Below are 21,079 nucleotides of genomic sequence, written 5' to 3' on the forward strand. Positions count from 1 at the left end.
GGCTTTGTTGGGGGAGCAGCACCAGCAATATGGCCAGTGGCCTGTACTTTGTAGTACTTTGTTGGGGGAGCAGCACCAGCAATGTGGCCAGTGGCCTGTACTTTGTAGTACTTTGTTGGGGGAGCAGCACCAGCCATATGGCCAGTGGCCTGTACTTTGTAGTGCTTTGTTGGGGGAGCAGCACCAGCAATGTGGCCAGTGGCCTGTACTTTGTAGGGCTTTGTTGGGGAGCAGCACCAGCAATGTGGCCAGTGGCCTGTACTTTGTAGTACTTTGTTGGGGGAGCAGCACCAGCCATATGGCCAGTGGCCTGTACTTTGTAGTGCTTTGTTGGGGGAGCAGCACCAGCAATGTGGCCAGTGGCCTGTACTTTGTAGTGCTTTGTTGGGGGAGCAGCACAGCAATATGGGCCAGTGGGCCTGTACTTTGTAGGGCTTTGTTGGGGGAGCAGCACCAGCAATATGGCCAGTGGCCTGTACTTTGTAGGGCTTTGTTGGGGGAGCAGCACAGCAATGTGGCCAGTGGCCTGTACTTTGTAGGGCTTTGTTGGGGGAGCAGCACCAGCAATATGGCCAGTGGCCTGTACTTTGTAGTACTTTGTTGGGGGAGCAGCACCAGCAATATGGCCAGTGGCCTGTACTTTGTAGTGCTTTGTTGGGGGAGCAGCACCAGCAATGTGGCCAGTGGCCTGTACTTTGTAGTACTTTGTTGGGGGAGCAGCACCAGCCATATGGCCAGTGGCCTGTACTTTGTAGTACTTTGTTGGGGGAGCAGCACCAGCCATATGGCCAGTGGCCTGTACTTTGTAGTACTTTGTTGGGGGAGCAGCACCAGCCATATGGCCAGTGGCCTGTACTTTGTAGTACTTTGTTGGGGGAGCAGCACCAGCCATATGGCCAGTGGCCTGTACTTGTAGGGCTTTGTTGGGGAGCAGCACCAGCAATATGGCCAGTGCCTGTACTTTGTAGTACTTTGTTGGGGGAGCAGCACCAGCAATGTGGCCAGTGGCCTGTACTTTGTAGTACTTTGTTGGGGAGCAGCACCAGCCATATGGCCAGTGGCCTGTACTTTGTAGCTTTGTTGGGGAGCAGCACCAGCAATGGGCCAGTGGCCTGTACTTTGTAGGGCTTTGTTGGGGGAGCAGCACCAGCAATGTGGCCAGTGGCCTGTACTTTGTAGTACTTTGTTGGGGGAGCAGCACCAGCCATATGGCCAGTGGCCTGTACTTTGTAGTGCTTTGTTGGGGGAGCAGCACCAGCAATATGGCCAGTGGCCTGTACTTTGTAGGGCTTTGTTGGGGAATGTAACACGGCTAGATGTAAAAACGATTATATCACAAAATGTAACATAACTATATGTAACACAACTAGATAACAAAATGTATCATGACTAGTTGTAACACGACTAGATCACAATGTAACACAACTCGATGTAGCATGACCAGATCACAAAATGTAACAACTAGATGTAACACGACCAGATTCACAAAATGTAGCACAAGCATTGTCTAGAAGTAGGCAGAGGAAGTCGACGAGGTGGCCGAGTGGTTAAGGCGATGGACTGCTAATCCTTTGTGCTTTGCACGCATGGGTTCGAATCCCATCGTCGTCGATATGAGTTTTGGTTGAAGTGAGAGAGCGACTGGTGTCTTGTGCAATGGAGGACATGTCATGTGACAACAACAACTGGTGTAAAGATTGATTGATTGAGACTTTTATTAGTAGGTTGCACAGTGAAGTACATATTCCGTACAATTGACCACTAAATGGTAACACCCCAATAAGTTTTTCAACTTGTTTAAGTCGGGGTCCACTTAAATTGATTCATGATACAGATATATACTATCAGATATACTATCATCATAATACAGTCATCACACAAGATAATCACATTGAATTATTTACATTATTTACAATCAGGGGTGTGGAGGGGGGGGGGGGGGGATATGGACATCAAGTAGTGGACATAGATAGAGAGAGAGAGAGAGAGAGAGAGAGAGAGAGAGAGAGAGAGAGAGAGAGAGAGAGAGAGAGAGAGAGAGAGAGAGAGATCAGAAGGCATAAGAAAAAGTATCTGCATTTGATTGTTTACATTTGATTATTATCAATCCGGGGAGGGTGTTAGTTTAGGGTTGTAGCTGCCTGGAGGTGAACTTTTATTGCGCTTTTGAAGGAGGATAGAGATGCCCTTTCTTTTATACCTGTTGGGAGTGCATTCCACATTGATGTGGCATAGAAGGAGAATGAGTTAAGACCTTTGTTAGATGGGAATCTGGGTTTAACGTGGTTAGTGGAGCTCCCCCTGGTGTTGTGGTTATGGCGGTCATTTACATTAAGGAAGTAGTTTGACATGTACTTCGGTATCAGGGAGGTGTAGCGGATTTTATAGACTAGGCTCAGTGCAAGTTGTTTAACTCTGTCCTCCACCTTGAGCCAGCCCACTTTAGAGAAGTGGGTAGGAGTGAGGTGGGATCTGGGGTGGAGGTCTAAAAGTAATCTGACTAGCTTGTTCTGGGATGTTTGGCGTTTAGATTTGAGGGTTTTGGAGGTGCTAGGGTACCAGGAGGTGCATGCGTAATGGAAAAAGGGTTGAACGAGAGTTCCCGCCAGAATCCTCAAGGTGCTTTTGTTGACCAGAGAGGAAATTCTGTAGAGAAATTTCGTTCATTGGTTAACCTTTTTGATTACCTTGGTTGCCATTTTATCACAGGAAAGATTAGCCTCTATAATGGATCCTAGGTAGGTGACCTCATCTTTCCGATCCTAGGTAGGTGACCTCATCTTTCCTGGTGATGACACTGTCACCTACTTTTATGGTGAAGTCATTGACTTTCTTAAGGTTGATGTGGGACCCAAACAGGATGGATTCTGTTTTACCCAAGTGTATGGATAGCTTGTTGTCAGCGAGCCAGGTGCAAGTTCTACACCTGTGACTTGTCCTTGTCTGATACCAGCAAGGCAGAGTCATCCGCAAACAAAAACAATTCACAGTCACATGCCGATGACATGTCGTTTATGTATATTAGGAACAGTAAAGGTCCCAATATACTGCCTTGGGGGACTCCACAGCTCACCGAGAGGGGGGGGGGACACGGTGCCGTTCACCTCTACCACCTGCTCCCTCCCCTCCAAGTAAGACTGCATCCAGCTCCAAGAGGTTTTGTTAAATCCGATTGCTCTGAGCTTATCCAACAGTATAGCGTGGTTAACGGTGTCAAAGACCTTCTGAAGGTCCAGCATGACCATGCCGCAGTATTTGCCCGCGTCCACCTCATGTTTGATGTGGTCGCTCACATAGAGAAGGCATGTGTCAGTGGAGTGGTTAGTTCTGAAGCCGGATTGGAATTTGTACATGAGTTTATTAGTGGCAAGGTAACTATCGACCTGTTCATAAACTATTTTCTCCATTACTTCGGAAATGGAGCTGAGAATAGAAACAGGTCGGTAGTTGCAAGGTTCCAATTTGCTTCCTTTTTTAAAGAGGGGAGTTACTCTTGCTATCTTAAAATGTTTTGGTACTTGGCCTTGTGTAATTGATAGGTTTATTATGTGCGTGATGATCGGGGCAATGATGGAGGCAGAGTCCCTGAGGAATCTGGAGGGAATATTATCAAGGCCGGTGGCCTTGTTAGGGTGGAGCGCGCTCAATTTTTTAAACACCTCATCAGCTGTGACCATTTCTAATTTGAAATCATCGTTGGATACTCCTAGCTTTCTGTAGAAGGCTTTAATGTGTTCTACACCAAAGCGACCGGAGTGGTGGGACAGCTTGTTGACAAGAGTTGTGGCTATGCTGGTGAAAAAGGCGTTAAGTCTGCTAGCTACCTCCATTTTGTCTGTAATGAGGGAGTCACCCTCCTTGATGCTGATGTTGGTGAGTCTGGTTTTAAGTTTCTGGCTGCAACCAGGAAGCTGGTTGTTGAGAATTTTCCAGAGCTCACGTGGCTTATTTGTGTTTTCCTCTATTTTGTCGTTAATGTCATTTCTTTTTAAGGATTTAGTCAGGTTGGTTGACTTATTTCTTAATTTATTGCATTGCTTTTTGAGAGTTGAAAGGAGTAATTTGAGGTTGATATTATTGGGTTGTTTATCTACTTCTGTTTTACATTTTTGGTATTCAGAGTATTTTCTGTCTCTGTCTTTTATGGCAGCTAATAGGTCCGGATTCATCCATGGTTCCGAGCGGGCTTTGATCCTGACTGTTTTCACGGGAGCCGTGTCGTTTAGTATCTTTAGGAACGCCGTTTTGAAGCGATCCCAAGCGACATCGACCAGGTTGCTCGCGAGCACAGGGGACCAGTCCCACTCATCTCATTTTAAATTGAAATTATCACTGGAGTATTTTTTAAGGGATCTGGATTGGGCTGTTATGTGGCCATTGGCTTTGGGTTTAGCTATTTTACGGGTGCAGAAGGTTAGATAGTGGTCGTTAAGACCACAGATCATGACCCCACTATTTTTTATTTTAGGCCGGTCTGAAGTGAGAATGAGATCTATGGTTGATTGGGTGGAATCACACACCCTTGTGGGTAGCGCTATTAGCTGGGAAAGACCTTGCAGATTACAAAACTTGCTGAAGGATCTGAAGACAGGCGCATCTTTGCGTTGAATATCTGTGTTCAGATCCCCAGTTATAATTTTCTCCATGTTGTCTGTCCCCGCCAAGCATTCTTCCAAAGCCCCATAGAAATCACTCTGATTAGGGGGTCTATAAACAGTCCCTATTAGTACCGGCTTAGCATTTTTAAATTTGATTTCCGCCCACACAGATTCCAGGTCATTGTGGTTAAGATCAGTGCGAGTTATGCATTTAATATCCTGGTGAATATACATACAAACGCCCCCACCGTGCTTATTCCTATCCTTTCTGATAACCGAAAAGTTTTGTATTTCTATCTCTGAGTCAGAAATACTTTGATCAAATTTGGTTTCAGAGAAACACAAGATTTTTACCTTCGTGTTGAGGAACATTTCTCTGATTTGGTCGAGTTTGGTTCCAGAGAGGCTGTTCACATTAAGGTGGATGATGTGTAGTCCACTGGAACCAAAAAGAGCATCAGAGTCCGCTGTGTTGTGGTACTGACCAGAAAAATTGTTGGTTATTATTGCTGTTGCAGTTGAAGAGCAAGGAGAGAGAGGAGAGAGAGGCATATTGATCGTCCTCCAGGTGAAGGAGGAGGGAGAGAAAGGGGGAGGGGAGGGAGAGGGAGGAGGAAGCCAGGTAGGGTTGCTGGGGGATGGGTTGGGTTTCCTTTTGGCGGGCTTTTTTGAAGACAAAGAGAAAGAGAATAACGAAAATGTTTGTGTAAAGGCGCCTCTAAATCCTGTGTATGCCGCGTCCTCGGCCGTCCGGGACCGGGGAGAAGTCGCGTGGACCCCCGCCATCTCGTGCAGTTCCCCGCAATCACCGATGTCTGGGTCGCCGTCCACCGCAGCCGCCGCGTCGTTCACCGCCGCTGAGTCGCTGCCTTCTCTGATGACCGTGTCGTCCTCCACCGCCGCCGCCGAGCCTCCGACCGTGTCGATGAACGGGGCGAAGTCCTCCGCCGAGCCGCCGACCGCTGGAGCACAGGTGAGCTTGAGCTGAGATGAGCCGGTAGCCGAGTTAGCTTCGATGGCGACGCTAGCAGTAGCATTGCTAGTCTTCGCCAGTCGGGACAACATTAACCGTGTTGCTGCAGGTCCAGGGTTGAGTTCAGTGTCTCCTGATAGTAGAAGTAATAATAGTATTATTGACTTTCTGTCTATCCTTCCAGTCAGGGGCATGTTTCTTCTGCCTCGATGTGCAGACAAGCACGATGCTAACACGTTAGCTCCAAAGCCAAGGTGCTTCGCCGATGTATTGTGGAGATAAAAGTCACTGTGTATGTCCATTTCGCATTCTCGACTCTCATTTTCAAGAGGGTAGAGTATCCGAGGAGGTTTAAAATATAAATCCGTGATCCACAGTAGAAAAAGGAGGAAGTGTGGGATAATCCGAGCAGTTGTTTGGATTCCCGATCGGGAGCGAAAGAGGGTGCGACCGCTCATCTCGGCGTCGTAATTCAGCTAGTCTGCAATGGAGGACAGGTCATGTGACAACAACAACAACTGATGTAAAGACTAGTCTGCAATGGAGGACAGGTCATGTGACAACAACAACAACTGGTGTAAAGACTAGTCTGCAATGGAGGACAGGTCATGTGACAACAACAACAACTGATGTAAAGACTAGTCTGCAATGGAGGACAGGTCATGTGACAACAACAACTGGTGTAAAGACTAGTCTGCAATGGAGGACAGGTCATGTGACAACAACAACAACTGGTGTAAAGACTAGTCTGCAATGGAGGACAGGTCATGTGACAACAACAACAACTGGTGTAAAGACTAGTCTGCAATGGAGGACAGGTCATGTGACAACAACAACAACTGGTGTAAAGACTAGTCTGCAATGGAGGACAGGTCATGTGACAACAACAACAACTGGTGTAAAGACTAGTCTGCAATGGAGGACAGGTCATGTGACAACAACAACAACTGGTGTAAAGACTAGTCTGCAATGGAGGACAGGTCATGTGACAACAACAACAACTGGTGTAAAGACTAGTCTGCAATGGAGGACAGGTCATGTGACAACAACAAAGACTGGTGTAAAGACTAGTCTGCAATGGAGGACAGGTCATGTGACAACAACAACAACTGTTGTAAAGACTAGTCTGCAATGGAGGACAGGTCATGTGACAACAACAACAACTGGTGTAAAGACTAGTCTGCAATGGAGGACAGGTCATGTGACAACAACAACAACTGGTGTAAAGACTAGTCTGCAATGGAGGACAGGTCATGTGACAACAACAACTGGTGTAAAGACTAGTCTGCAATGGAGGACAGGTCATGTGACAACAACAACTGGTGTAAAGACTAGTCTGCAATGGAGGACAGGTCATGTGACAACAACAACAACTGGTGTAAAGACTAGTCTGCAATGGAGGACAGGTCATGTGACAACAACAACAACTGGTGTAAAGACTAGTCTGCAATGGAGGACAGGTCATGTGACAACAACAACAACTGGTGTAAAGACTAGTCTGCAATGGAGGACAGGTCATGTGACAACAACAACAACTGGTGTAAAGACTAGTCTGCAATGGAGGACAGGTCATGTGACAACAACAACAACTGGTGTAAAGACTAGTCTGCAATGGAGGACAGGTCATGTGACAACAACAACAACAACTGGTGTAAAGACTAGTCTGCAATGGAGGACAGGTCATGTGACAACAACAACAACTGGTGTAAAGACTAGTCTGCAATGGAGGACAGGTCATGTGACAACAACAACAACTGATGTAAAGACTAGTCTGCAATGGAGGACAGGTCATGTGACAACAACAACTGGTGTAAAGACTAGTCTGCAATGGAGGACAGGTCATGTGACAACAACAACTGGTGTAAAGACTAGTCTGCAATGGAGGAAAGGTCATGTGACAACAACAACAACTGGTGTAAAGACTAGTCTGCAATGGAGGACAGGTCATGTGACAACAACAACAACTGATGTAAAGACTAGTCTGCAATGGAGGACAGGTCATGTGACAACAACAACAACTGGTGTAAAGACTAGTCTGCAATGGAGGACAGGTCATGTGACAACAACAACAACTGGTGTAAAGACTAGTCTGCAATGGAGGACAGGTCATGTGACAACAACAACAACTGGTGTAAAGACTAGTCTGCAATGGAGGAAAGGTCATGTGACAACAACAACTGGTGTAAAGACTAGTCTGCAATGGAGGACAGGTCATGTGACAACAACAACTGGTGTAAAGACTAGTCTGCAATGGAGGACAGGTCATGTGACAACAACAACAACTGATGTAAAGACTAGTCTGCAATGGAGGACAGGTCATGTGACAACAACAACTGGTGTAAAGACTAGTCTGCAATGGAGGACAGGTCATGTGACAACAACAACTGGTGTAAAGACTAGTCTGCAATGGAGGAAAGGTCATGTGACAACAACAACAACTGGTGTAAAGACTAGTCTGCAATGGAGGACAGGTCATGTGACAACAACAACGACTGGTGTAAAGACTAGTCTGCAATGGAGGACAGGTCATGTGACAACAACAACAACTGGTGTAAAGACTAGTCTGCAATGGAGGACAGGTCATGTGACAACAACAACAACTGGTGTAAAGACTAGTCTGCAATGGAGGACAGGTCATGTGACAACAACAACAACAACTGGTGTAAAGACTAGTCTGCAATGGAGGACAGGTCATGTGACAACAACAACAACTGGTGTAAAGACTAGTCTGCAATGGAGGACAGGTCATGTGACAACAACAACAACTGGTGTAAAGACTAGTCTGCAATGGAGGACAGGTCATGTGACAACAACAACAACTGGTGTAAAGACTAGTCTGCAATGGAGGACAGGTCATGTGACAACAACAACTGGTGTAAAGACTAGTCTGCAATGGAGGACAGGTCATGTGACAACAACAACAACTGGTGTAAAGACTAGTCTGCAATGGAGGACAGGTCATGTGACAACAACAACTGGTGTAAAGACTAGTCTGCAATGGAGGACAGGTCATGTGACAACAACAACAACTGGTGTAAAGACTAGTCTGCAATGGAGGACAGGTCATGTGACAACAACAACAACTGATGTAAAGACTAGTCTGCAATGGAGGACAGGTCATGTAACAACAACAACAACTGGTGTAAAGACTAGTCTGCAATGGAGGACAGGTCATGTGACAACAACAACAACTGGTGTAAAGACTAGTCTGCAATGGAGGACAGGTCATGTGACAACAACAACAACTGGTGTAAAGACTAGTCTGCAATGGAGGACAGGTCATGTAACAACAACAACAACTGGTGTAAAGACTAGTCTGCAATGGAGGACAGGTCATGTGACAACAACAACAACTGGTGTAAAGACTAGTCTGCAATGGAGGACAGGTCATGTGACAACAACAACAACTGGTGTAAAGACTAGTCTGCAATGGAGGACAGGTCATGTGACAACAACAACAACTGGTGTAAAGACTAGTCTGCAATGGAGGACAGGTCATGTGACAACAACAACAACTGGTGTAAAGACTAGTCTGCAATGGAGGACAGGTCATGTGACAACAACAACAACTGGTGTAAAGACTAGTCTGCAATGGAGGACAGGTCATGTGACAACAACAACTGATGTAAAGACTAGTCTGCAATGGAGGACAGGTCATGTAACAACAACAACGACTGGTGTAAAGACTAGTCTGCAATGGAGGACAGGTCATGTGACAACAACAACAACTGGTGTAAAGACTAGTCTGCAATGGAGGACAGGTCATGTGACAACAACAACAACTGGTGTAAAGACTAGTCTGCAATGGAGGACAGGTCATGTGACAACAACAACGAGGTCTCTTTAAGACTTTTTTATTTGCGACAAACAAAACTAAAACAGCAAAAGTATTTTTCTTGTTGCATGGAGATCAACAGGAGCAAAAAGTGCACATTTGAACAACTACGTTGAGTAAAATGCAACTTCAAAATAAAAGCACATATTTTGGCCAAAGTACAAAATTCAGTCCCTGAATTGAAAGATTTGATTTCCTGGCTGAAAAGTGAAATAAAAAGTCAAAAAGTAGCAACTTGAAGACTTTTCTCCAACAAACTCCTTGTTAGCTAACGATGCTAATGAGATAAGAAGCACGCTAACGTTAAATCAGCCTTTTAGTGAGAAGTCATGAAATAGAAGATATTACAATAAAAAGTCTTATTTCCTGTTGGCTTCTTCAAGACGTTGAACTTGAAATGGTCACGTGGTCATCAACAACAACAATAATAATAATAATAATAATAATAATAATAATAATAATACTACATCAGGTTTGTTATGTCCAAAAACATTTCAAGTGAGTCGAGTCGTGTTGCAGACAAAACTTTGGTGAGGATGGTTTTATTGTCATTGACTGTTTCCATGACAACTGATGGATCAGGTCATGGTGAGAAGCAAGAGGAGGCGGAGCCACCAGGAAGAGGGCGTGTCTCAGGTGTCCTGGTAGGGCAGGTGGAAGCAGTCGTCGTCCGGCGACCAGAAGGAGGGCGGAGCCTTGTGGTGAAGTTCTCTGCGCACGCAGCGAGGACACGGCCGCGCCTTCTGGCGACACGCCGCGTGGAAGACGGCGCCGCAGCCCTCGCACCTGCAACAGGACAGAGTCTTCAACCCACCTGTGGGTGGCGCTCTCCTGGAAGGGGAAGATGAGTCTTCAACTCACCTGTGGGTGGCGCTCTCCTGGAAGGGGAAGATGAGCTGCTGCTGCTGACACAGCTCACACACCAGACCCTTGTCCCGACACTGGCTGCAGTCCAACACGTGGGCGCTGGAACACTTCACCACTTTGGACAGGAAGGGAGCCAGCTGGCCGTCCACCACCTGCCAGGAGGAGGAGGAGAGAATAGAAGAAAAAAAGAAGGACAAAAGAATACAAGACGGAAAAGATTGAGAAGAAAAACTAAGGAGAAGAAGTACTAGACGTGATGTAAACTGGCAAAGTGTTGAAGACCCGACTTCTATCCATGCAACGGGTGTCCAAAGAGGTGCACCTGACGACTATCAATTGGTAGATCAAGTTGCAGCTGGATTGGAATCATCCATCTACTGGTGGTGTACGATTAACAAGAATGTTGACAGAATAAACTACGTCCACTACAACGTACAGAGATTAGGAAATTGGACACAGGCCAGACTTGAAGCCGTCGCTGATCAAATCGCCGCCACCTCCCTTATGGCCTTTCAAACCCGGATGGCGCTGGACATGTTAGCGGAACAAGGAGAGGTGTGCACAATATTGGGTGAACAGTGTTGCACTTCATACCAAACACTGATGCAGAAGATAGTCTGACCAGAGCACTGGAAGGCCCGCACACCCTCAACGGTCAAATGAAAGAGCACTCTGGCATAGATACATCTATGTTGGATGTGTTGGGCAAATACAAGTATCATCAATTCTAGTATCTATGGCTGTTTGCAGCAATACTGACGCTGTGTGGATGTTGTTGTATTCCCTGTCTGCGTTCTCTGCTTAACCGTCTGATCACCACAGCGATTAGCCCAGCAGATGATAGAACTGTTCAGATGCACCTTCTGGCGGACCACAAGAAAGATGGATCTGATGACGAGGGTACCTACCTGGACGGTGTTCCTGATCTGTTTTCAGACCCTGGTGACTATATATAAAAATTGAAAAGAAAAAAAAATGATGATGTTGAACTCTGAGTGTAAACATAACTTGGCCCTAGGGAACTTGGCCCTAGGGAACTTGGCCCTAGGGAAATGAACTATTAACTGAAAGTCGCAAGAAGAAGTTATTGGGGATAAGAAGAGTCTGGGGAAGTTATGTGATAAACAGGAGGGAAATGTTACAATAATTATGTACATATTATCTTATGCTTAAAGGCCTACTGAAAGCCACTACTAGCGACCACGCAGTCTGATAGTTTATATATCAATGATGACATCTTAACATTGCAACACATGCCAATACGACCGGGTTAACTTATAAAGTGACATTTTACATTTCCCAGGAAATATCCTGCTGAAAACGTCTCGGTATGATGACGTTTGCGCGTGACGTCACGGATTGTAGCAGACATTTTGGAACAGCACGGTGGCCAGCTTAAGTCGTCTGTTTTCATCACAAAATTCCACAGTATTGTGGACATCTGTGTTGGTGAATCTTTTGCAATTTGTTTAATGAACAATGGAGACTGCAAAGAAGAAAGCTGTAGGTGGGATCGGTGTATTAGCGGCTGGCTACAGCAACACAACCAGGAGGACTTTGAGTTGGATAGCAGGCGCGCTATCCGACGCTAGCCGCCGACCGCACGATGATCGGGTGAAGTCCTTCGTCACGCCGTCGATCGCTGGAACGCAGGTGAGCACGGGTGTTGATGAGCAGATGAGGGCTGGCGTAGGTGGAGAGCTAATGTTTTTAGCATAGCTCTGTCGAGGTCCCGTAGCTAAGTTAGTTTCAATGGCGTCGTTAGCAACAGCATTGCTAGGCTTTGCCAGCATTAACCGTGTAGTTACAGGTCCAGGGTTTAGTTCAGTGTCTCCTGAGAGTAGAAGTAATTAGTAGTATTGTTGATCTTCGGTCTATCCTTCCAGTCAGGGGCATGTTTCTTCTGTTTCTATCTGCAGTTAAGCACGATGCTATCACGTTAGCTCCGAAGCTAAAGTGCTTCGCCGATGTATTGTCGTGGAGATAAAAGGCACTGAATGTCCATTTCGCGTTCTCGACTCTCATTTTCAAGAGGATATAGTATCTCAGGTGGTTTAAAATACAAATCTGTGATCTACAATAGAAAAAGGAGAGAGTGTGGAATCCAATGAGCCAGCTTGTACCTAAGTTACGGTCAGAGCGAAAAAAGATACGTCCTGCACTGCACTCTAGTCCTTCACTGTAACGTTCCTCATCCACAAATCTTTCATCCTCGCTCAAATTAATTGGGTAATCGTTGCTTTCTCGGTCCGAATCTCTCTCGCTGCTGGTGGCCATGATTGTAAACAATGTGCAGATGTGAGGCGCTCCACAACCTGTGATGTCACGCTACTTCTGCTGGTGGCCATGATTGTAAACAATGTGCAGATGTGAGGAGCTCCACAACCTGTGATGTCACGCTACTTCTGCTGGTGGCCATGATTGTAAACAATGTGCAGATGTGAGGAGCTCCACAACGTGTGATGTCACGCTACTTCTGCTGGTGGCCATGATTGTAAACAATGTGCAGATGTGAGGAGCTCCACAACCTGTGATGTCACGCTACTTCTGCTGGTGGCCATGATTGTAAACAATGTGCAGATGTGAGGAGCTCCACAACCTGTGATGTCACGCTACTTCTGCTGGTGGCCATGATTGTAAACAATGTGCAGATGTGAGGAGCTCCACAACGTGTGATGTCACGCTACTTCTGCTGGTGGCCATGATTGTAAACAATGTGCAGATGTGAGGAGCTCCACAACGTGTGATGTCACGCTACTTCTGCTGGTGGCCATGATTGTAAACAATGTGCAGATGTGAGGAGCTCCACAACCTGTGATGTCACGCTACTTCTGCTGGTGGCCATGATTGTAAACAATGTGCAGATGTGAGGAGCTCCACAACGTGTGATGTCACGCTACTTCTGCTGGTGGCCATGATTGTAAACAATGTGCAGATGTGAGGAGCTCCACAACCTGTGATGTCACGCTACTTCTGCTGGTGGCCATGATTGTAAACAATGTGCAGATGTGAGGAGCTCCACAACCTGTGATGTCACGCTACTTCTGCTGGTGGCCATGATTGTAAACAATGTGCAGATGTGAGGAGCTCCACAACCTGTGATGTCACGCTACTTCTGCTGGTGGCCATGATTGTAAACAATGTGCAGATGTGAGGAGCTCCACAACCTGTGATGTCACGCTACTTCTGCTGGTGGCCATGATTGTAAACAATGTGCAGATGTGAGGAGCTCCACAACGTGTGATGTCACGCTACTTCTGCTGGTGGCCATGATTGTAAACAATGTGCAGATGTGAGGAGCTCCACAACCTGTGATGTCACGCTACTTCTGCTGGTGGCCATGATTGTAAACAATGTGCAGATGTGAGGAGCTCCACAACGTGTGATGTCACGCTACTTCTGCTGGTGGCCATGATTGTAAACAATGTGCAGATGTGAGGAGCTCCACAACCTGTGATGTCACGCTACTTCTGCTGGTGGCCATGATTGTAAACAATGTGCAGATGTGAGGAGCTCCACAACGTGTGATGTCACGCTACTTCTGCTGGTGGCCATGATTGTAAACAATGTGCAGATGTGAGGAGCTCCACAACCTGTGACGTCACGCTACTTCTGCTGGTGGCCATGATTGTAAACAATGTGCAGATGTGAGGAGCTCCACAACGTGTGATGTCACGCTACTTCTGCTGGTGGCCATGATTGTAAACAATGTGCAGATGTGAGGCGCTCCACAACCTGTGATGTCACGCTACTTCTGCTGGTGGCCATGATTGTAAACAATGTGCAGATGTGAGGAGCTCCACAACCTGTGACGTCACGCTACTTCTGCTGGTGGCCATGATTGTAAACAATGTGCAGATGTGAGGAGCTCCACAACCTGTGATGTCACGCTACTTCTGCTGGTGGCCATGATTGTAAACAATGTGCAGATGTGAGGCGCTCCACAACCTGTGATGTCACGCTACTTCTGCTGGTGGCCATGATTGTAAACAATGTGCAGATGTGAGGAGCTCCACAACCTGTGATGTCACGCTACTTCTGCTGGTGGCCATGATTGTAAACAATGTGCAGATGTGAGGAGCTCCACAACCTGTGACGTCACGCTACTTCTGCTGGTGGCCATGATTGTAAACAATGTGCAGATGTGAGGAGCTCCACAACGTGTGATGTCACGCTACTTCTGCTGGTGGCCATGATTGTAAACAATGTGCAGATGTGAGGCGCTCCACAACCTGTGATGTCACGCTACTTCTGCTGGTGGCCATGATTGTAAACAATGTGCAGATGTGAGGCGCTCCACAACCTGTGATGTCACGCTACTTCTGCTGGTGGCCATGATTGTAAACAATGTGCAGATGTGAGGAGCTCCACAACCTGTGATGTCACGCTACTTCTGCTGGTGGCCATGATTGTAAACAATGTGCAGATGTGAGGAGCTCCACAACGTGTGATGTCACGCTACTTCTGCTGGTGGCCATGATTGTAAACAATGTGCAGATGTGAGGAGCTCCACAACCTGTGATGTCACACTACTTCTGCTGGTGGCCATGATTGTAAACAATGTGCAGATGTGAGGAGCTCCACAACCTGTGATGTCACACTACTTCTGCTGGTGGCCATGATTGTAAACAATGTGCAGATGTGAGGAGCTCCACAACCTGTGACGTCACGCTACTTCTGCTGGTGGCCATGATTGTAAACAATGTGCAGATGTGAGGCGCTCCACAACGTGTGATGTCACGCTACTTCTGCTGGTGGCCATGATTGTAAACAATGTGCAGATGTGAGGCGCTCCACAACCTGTGACGTCACACTACTTCTGCTGGTGGCCATGATTGTAAACAATGTGCAGATGTGAGGAGCTCCACAACCTGTGACGTCACGCTACTTCTGCTGGTGGCCATGATTGTAAACAATGTGCAGATGTGAGGAGCTCCACAACCTGTGACGTCACGCTACTTCTGCTGGTGGCCATGATTGTAAACAATGTGCAGATGTGAGGAGCTCCACAACCTGTGATGTCACACTACTTCTGCTGGTGGCCATGATTGTAAACAATGTGCAGATGTGAGGAGCTCCACAACCTGTGATGTCACACTACTTCTGCTGGTGGCCATGATTGTAAACAATGTGCAGATGTGAGGAGCTCCACAACCTGTGACGTCACGCTACTTCTGCTGGTGGCCATGATTGTAAACAATGTGCAGATGTGAGGCGCTCCACAACCTGTGATGTCACGCTACTTCTGCTGGTGGCCATGATTGTAAACAATGTGCAGATGTGAGGAGCTCCACAACGTGTGACGTCACGCTACTTCTGCTGGTGGCCATGATTGTAAACAATGTGCAGATGTGAGGAGCTCCACAACCTGTGACGTCACACTACTTCTGCTGGTGGCCATGATTGTAAACAATGTGCAGATGTGAGGCGCTCCACAACCTGTGATGTCACGCTACTTCTGCTGGTGGCCATGATTGTAAACAATGTGCAGATGTGAGGCGCTCCACAACCTGTGATGTCACGCTACTTCTGCTGGTGGCCATGATTGTAAACAATGTGCAGATGTGAGGAGCTCCACAACCTGTGATGTCACGCTACTTCTGCTGGTGGCCATGATTGTAAACAATGTGCAGATGTGAGGAGCTCCACAACCTGTGATGTCACGCTACTTCTGCTGGTGGCCATGATTGTAAACAATGTGCAGATGTGAGGCGCTCCACAACCTGTGATGTCACGCTACTTCTGCTGGTGGCCATGATTGTAAACAATGTGCAGATGTGAGGAGCTCCACAACCTGTGACGTCACGCTACTTCTGCTGGTGGCCATGATTGTAAACAATGTGCAGATGTGAGGCGCTCCACAACCTGTGACGTCACACTACTTCTGCTGGTGGCCATGATTGTAAACAATGTGCAGATGTGAGGCGCTCCACAACCTGTGATGTCACACTACTTCTGCTGGTGGCCATGATTGTAAACAATGTGCAGATGTGAGGCGCTCCACAACCTGTGACGTCACGCTACTTCTGCTGGTGGCCATGATTGTAAACAATGTGCAGATGTGAGGAGCTCCACAACCTGTGATGTCACGCTACTTCTGCTGGTGGCCATGATTGTAAACAATGTGCAGATGTGAGGAGCTCCACAACCTGTGACGTCACACTACTTCTGCTGGTGGCCATGATTGTAAACAATGTGCAGATGTGAGGCGCTCCACAACGTGTGACGTCACGCTACTTCTGCTGGTGGCCATGATTGTAAACAATGTGCAGATGTGAGGCGCTCCACAACCTGTGACGTCACGCTACTTCTGCTGGTGGCCATGATTGTAAACAATGTGCAGATGTGAGGCGCTCCACAACGTGTGACGTCACGCTACTTCTGCTGGTGGCCATGATTGTAAACAATGTGCAGATGTGAGGAGCTCCACAACCTGTGATGTCACACTACTTCTGCTGGTGGCCATGATTGTAAACAATGTGCAGATGTGAGGCGCTCCACAACCTGTGATGTCACGCTACTTCTGCTGGTGGCCATGATTGTAAACAATGTGCAGATGTGAGGAGCTCCACAACCTGTGACGTCACGCTACTTCTGCTGGTGGCCATGATTGTAAACAATGTGCAGATGTGAGGAGCTCCACAACCTGTGACGTCACGCTACTTCTGCTGGTGGCCATGATTGTAAACAATGTGCAGATGTGAGGCGCTCCACAACCTGTGACGTCACGCTACTTCTGCTGGTGGCCATGATTGTAAACAATGTGCAGATGTGAGGAGCTCCACAACCTGTGACGTCACGCTACTTCCGCTACAGGCAAGGCTTTTTTATTAGCGACCAAAAGTTGCAAACTTTATCGTCGATGTTCTCTACTAAATCCTTTCAGTAAAAATATGTCAATATGGCGAAATGATCAAGTATGACACATAGAATGGATCTGCTATTCCCGTTTAAATAAGAACATTTCATTTCAGTAGGCCTTTAAGGGCCGTTGCTACAGTTATTATCAATTGTGCTGAAGTTGTACTTTTCTATCTGTGCAAAGGGACAACTTGCAACCCTAAGATTGCGAGTCGTCTCATATCAGTGTTTGTGTCCAGACTCGGCCTGCTGACTGCCAAGGCCGAACATGGAGTACCATGACGCAGACAAAGCAGACACAGGGCGATATCACGAGTGTCAGCACATTTGCATTTGTGAATAATCACATATTGTGTCTAACTGGGGCTGCTGAGATGACCCCCCTTCCTTCAGAGGCAGCCTCAGTGATGGAACCAGGGACTTCCCAAATAAATAGAGGAGCACGTGGGACTGTACCTTAGACTGTAGGTTGGAACTGTAACTAGAGTACAGCCCATAACGTCACTCCTCATGGAGCATAATTGAACTCTGCATGATTCCTTGACTTAGTTTGATGCAACACTTGACTTAGTTTGATGTAACACTTGACTTAGTTTGATGTAACACTTGACTTAGTTTGATGTAACTGTGTTGATGCAACACTTGACTTAGTTTGATGCAACACTTGACTTAGTTTGATGTAACACTTGACTTAGTTTGATGTAACTGTGTTGATGCAACACTTGACTTAGTTTGATGTAACACTTGACTTAGTTTGATGTAACACTTGACTTAGTTTGATGTAACACTTGACTTAGTTTGATGCAACACTTGACTTAGTTTAATACAACACTTGACTTAGTTTGATACAACACTTGACTTAGTTTAATACAACACTTGACTTAGTTTGATACAACACTTGACTTAGTTTGATGTAACACTTGACTTAGTTTGATGCAACACTTGACTTAGTTTAATACAACACTTGACTTAGTTTGATGTAACTGTGTTGATGCAACACTTGACTTAGTTTGATGTAACACTTGACTTAGTTTGATGTAACTGTGTTGATGCAACACTTGACTTAGTTTGATATAACACTTGACTTAGTTTGATATAACACTTGACTTAGTTTGATGTAACACTTGACTTAGTTTGATGTAACACTTGACTTAGTTTGATGTAAAACTTGACTTAGTTTGATGTAACACTTGACTTAGTTTGATGTAACACTTGACTTAGTTTGATGTAACACTTGACTTAGTTTGATGTAACACTTGACTTAGTTTGATGCAACACTTGACTTAGTTTGATGTAACACTTGACTTAGTTTGATGTAACACTTGACTTAGTTTGATATAACACTTGACTTAGTTTGATGTAACACTTGACTTAGTTTGATGTAACACTTGACTTAGTTTGATATAACACTTGACTTAGTTTGATGTAACACTTGACTTAGTTTGATGTAACACTTGACTTAGTTTGATATAACACTTGACTTAGTTTGATGTAACACTTGACTTAGTTTGATGCAACACTTGACTTAGTTTGATGTAACACTTGACTTAGTTTGATATAACACTTGACTTAGTTTGATGTAACACTTGACTTAGTTTGATGTAACACTTGACTTAGTTTGATATAACACTTGACTTAGTTTGATGTAACACTTGACTTAGTTTGATGTAACACTTGACTTAGTTTGATGCAACACTTGACTTAGTTTGATGTAACACTTGACTTAGTTTGATGTAACACTTGACTTAGTTTGATGTAACACTTGACTTAGTTTGATGTAACACTTGACTTAGTTTGATGCAACACTTGACTTAGTTTGATGTAACACTTGACTTAGTTTGATGTAACACTTGACTTAGTTTGATATAACACTTGACTTAGTTTGATGTAACACTTGACTTAGTTTGATGTAACACTTGACTTAGTTTGATATAACACTTGACTTAGTTTGATGTAACACTTGACTTAGTTTGATGTAACACTTGACTTAGTTTGATATAACACTTGACTTAGTTTGATGTAACACTTGACTTAGTTTGATGCAACACTTGACTTAGTTTGATGTAACACTTGACTTAGTTTGATATAACACTTGACTTAGTTTGATGTAACACTTGACTTAGTTTGATGTAACACTTGACTTAGTTTGATATAACACTTGACTTAGTTTGATGTAACACTTGACTTAGTTTGATGTAACACTTGACTTAGTTTGATGCAACACTTGACTTAGTTTGATGTAACACTTGACTTAGTTTGATGTAACACTTGACTTAGTTTGATATAACACTTGACTTAGTTTGATGTAACACTTGACTTAGTTTGATGTAACACTTGACTTAGTTTGATGCAACACTTGACTTAGTTTGATGTAACACTTGACTTAGTTTGATGTAACACTTGACTTAGTTTGATATAACACTTGACTTAGTTTGATGTAACACTTGACTTAGTTTGATGTAACACTTGACTTAGTTTGATATAACACTTGACTTAGTTTGATGTAACACTTGACTTAGTTTGATGCAACACTTGACTTAGTTTGATGTAACACTTGACTTAGTTTGATGTAACACTTGACTTAGTTTGATGTAACACTTGACTTAGTTTGATGTAACACTTGACTTAGTTTGATGCAACACTTGACTTAGTTTGATGTAACACTTGACTTAGTTTGATGTAACACTTGACTTAGTTTGATATAACACTTGACTTAGTTTGATGTAACACTTGACTTAGTTTGATGTAACACTTGACTTAGTTTGATATAACACTTGACTTAGTTTGATGTAACACTTGACTTAGTTTGATGTAACACTTGACTTAGTTTGATATAACACTTGACTTAGTTTGATGTAACACTTGACTTAGTTTGATGCAACACTTGACTTAGTTTGATGTAACACTTGACTTAGTTTGATATAACACTTGACTTAGTTTGATGTAACACTTGACTTAGTTTGATGTAACACTTGACTTAGTTTGATATAACACTTGACTTAGTTTGATGTAACACTTGACTTAGTTTGATGTAACAATTGACTTAGTTTGATGCAACACTTGACTTAGTTTGATGTAACACTTGACTTAGTTTGATGTAACACTTGACTTAGTTTGATATAACACTTGACTTAGTTTGATGTAACACTTGACTTAGTTTGATGTAACACTTGACTTAGTTTGATGCAACACTTGACTTAGTTTGATGTAACACTTGACTTAGTTTGATGTAACACTTGACTTAGTTTGATATAACACTTGACTTAGTTTGATGTAACACTTGACTTAGTTTGATGTAACACTTGACTTAGTTTGATATAACACTTGACTTAGTTTGATGTAACACTTGACTTAGTTTGATGTAACACTTGACTTAGTTTGATATAACACTTGACTTAGTTTGATGTAACACTTGACTTAGTTTGATGCAACACTTGACTTAGTTTGATATAACACTTGACTTAGTTTGATGTAACACTTGACTTAGTTTGATGTAACACTTGACTTAGTTTGATGTAACACTTGACTTAGTTTGATATAACACTTGACTTAGTTTGATGTAACACTTGACTTAGTTTGATGTAACACTTGACTTAGTTTGATGTAACACTTGACTTAGTTTGATGTAACACTTGACTTAGTTTGATGTAACACTTGACTTAGTTTGATGTAACACTTGACTTAGTTTGATGCAACACTTGACTTAGTTTGATGTAACACTTGACTTAGTTTGATATAACACTTGACTTAGTTTGATATAACACTTGACTTAGTTTGATGTAACACTTGACTTAGTTTGATATAACACTTGACTTAGTTTGATGTAACACTTGACTTAGTTTGATGCAACACTTGACTTAGTTTGATGTAACACTTGACTTAGTTTGATATAACACTTGACTTAGTTTGATGTAACACTTGACTTAGTTTGATGTAACACTTGAC

General features: G+C 44.5%; 1 protein-coding gene and 1 non-coding gene across 3 annotated transcripts in view; one reads left to right on the plus strand and one right to left on the minus strand.

The window, feature by feature from the left end:
- Positions 1 to 1,529: 1,529 nt before the first annotated feature.
- Positions 1,530 to 1,611, plus strand: trnas-gcu (transfer RNA serine (anticodon GCU)). Its single transcript has one exon. It is a non-coding gene; the product is annotated as a tRNA-Ser (tRNA).
- Positions 1,612 to 9,409: 7,798 nt separating this feature from the next.
- Positions 9,410 to 21,079, minus strand: part of LOC133663122 (pleckstrin homology domain-containing family M member 3-like) — a 42,352-nt gene continuing 30,682 nt past the window's right edge. For both annotated transcript variants that reach the window (XM_062067356.1, XM_062067355.1), the window contains exons 7-8: positions 10,268 to 10,425; positions 9,410 to 10,192 (exon numbers count right to left, since the gene is read on the minus strand). In XM_062067356.1, coding sequence (XP_061923340.1) covers positions 10,039 to 10,192; positions 10,268 to 10,425 — 312 coding nt within the window. In that variant the 3' untranslated portion in view covers positions 9,410 to 10,038. The remainder of the gene's footprint in view (positions 10,193 to 10,267; positions 10,426 to 21,079) is intronic.

Source organism: Entelurus aequoreus, linkage group LG13 (assembly GCF_033978785.1).
Source record: "Entelurus aequoreus isolate RoL-2023_Sb linkage group LG13, RoL_Eaeq_v1.1, whole genome shotgun sequence".
Taxonomy (NCBI): Eukaryota; Metazoa; Chordata; class Actinopteri; order Syngnathiformes; family Syngnathidae; genus Entelurus; species Entelurus aequoreus.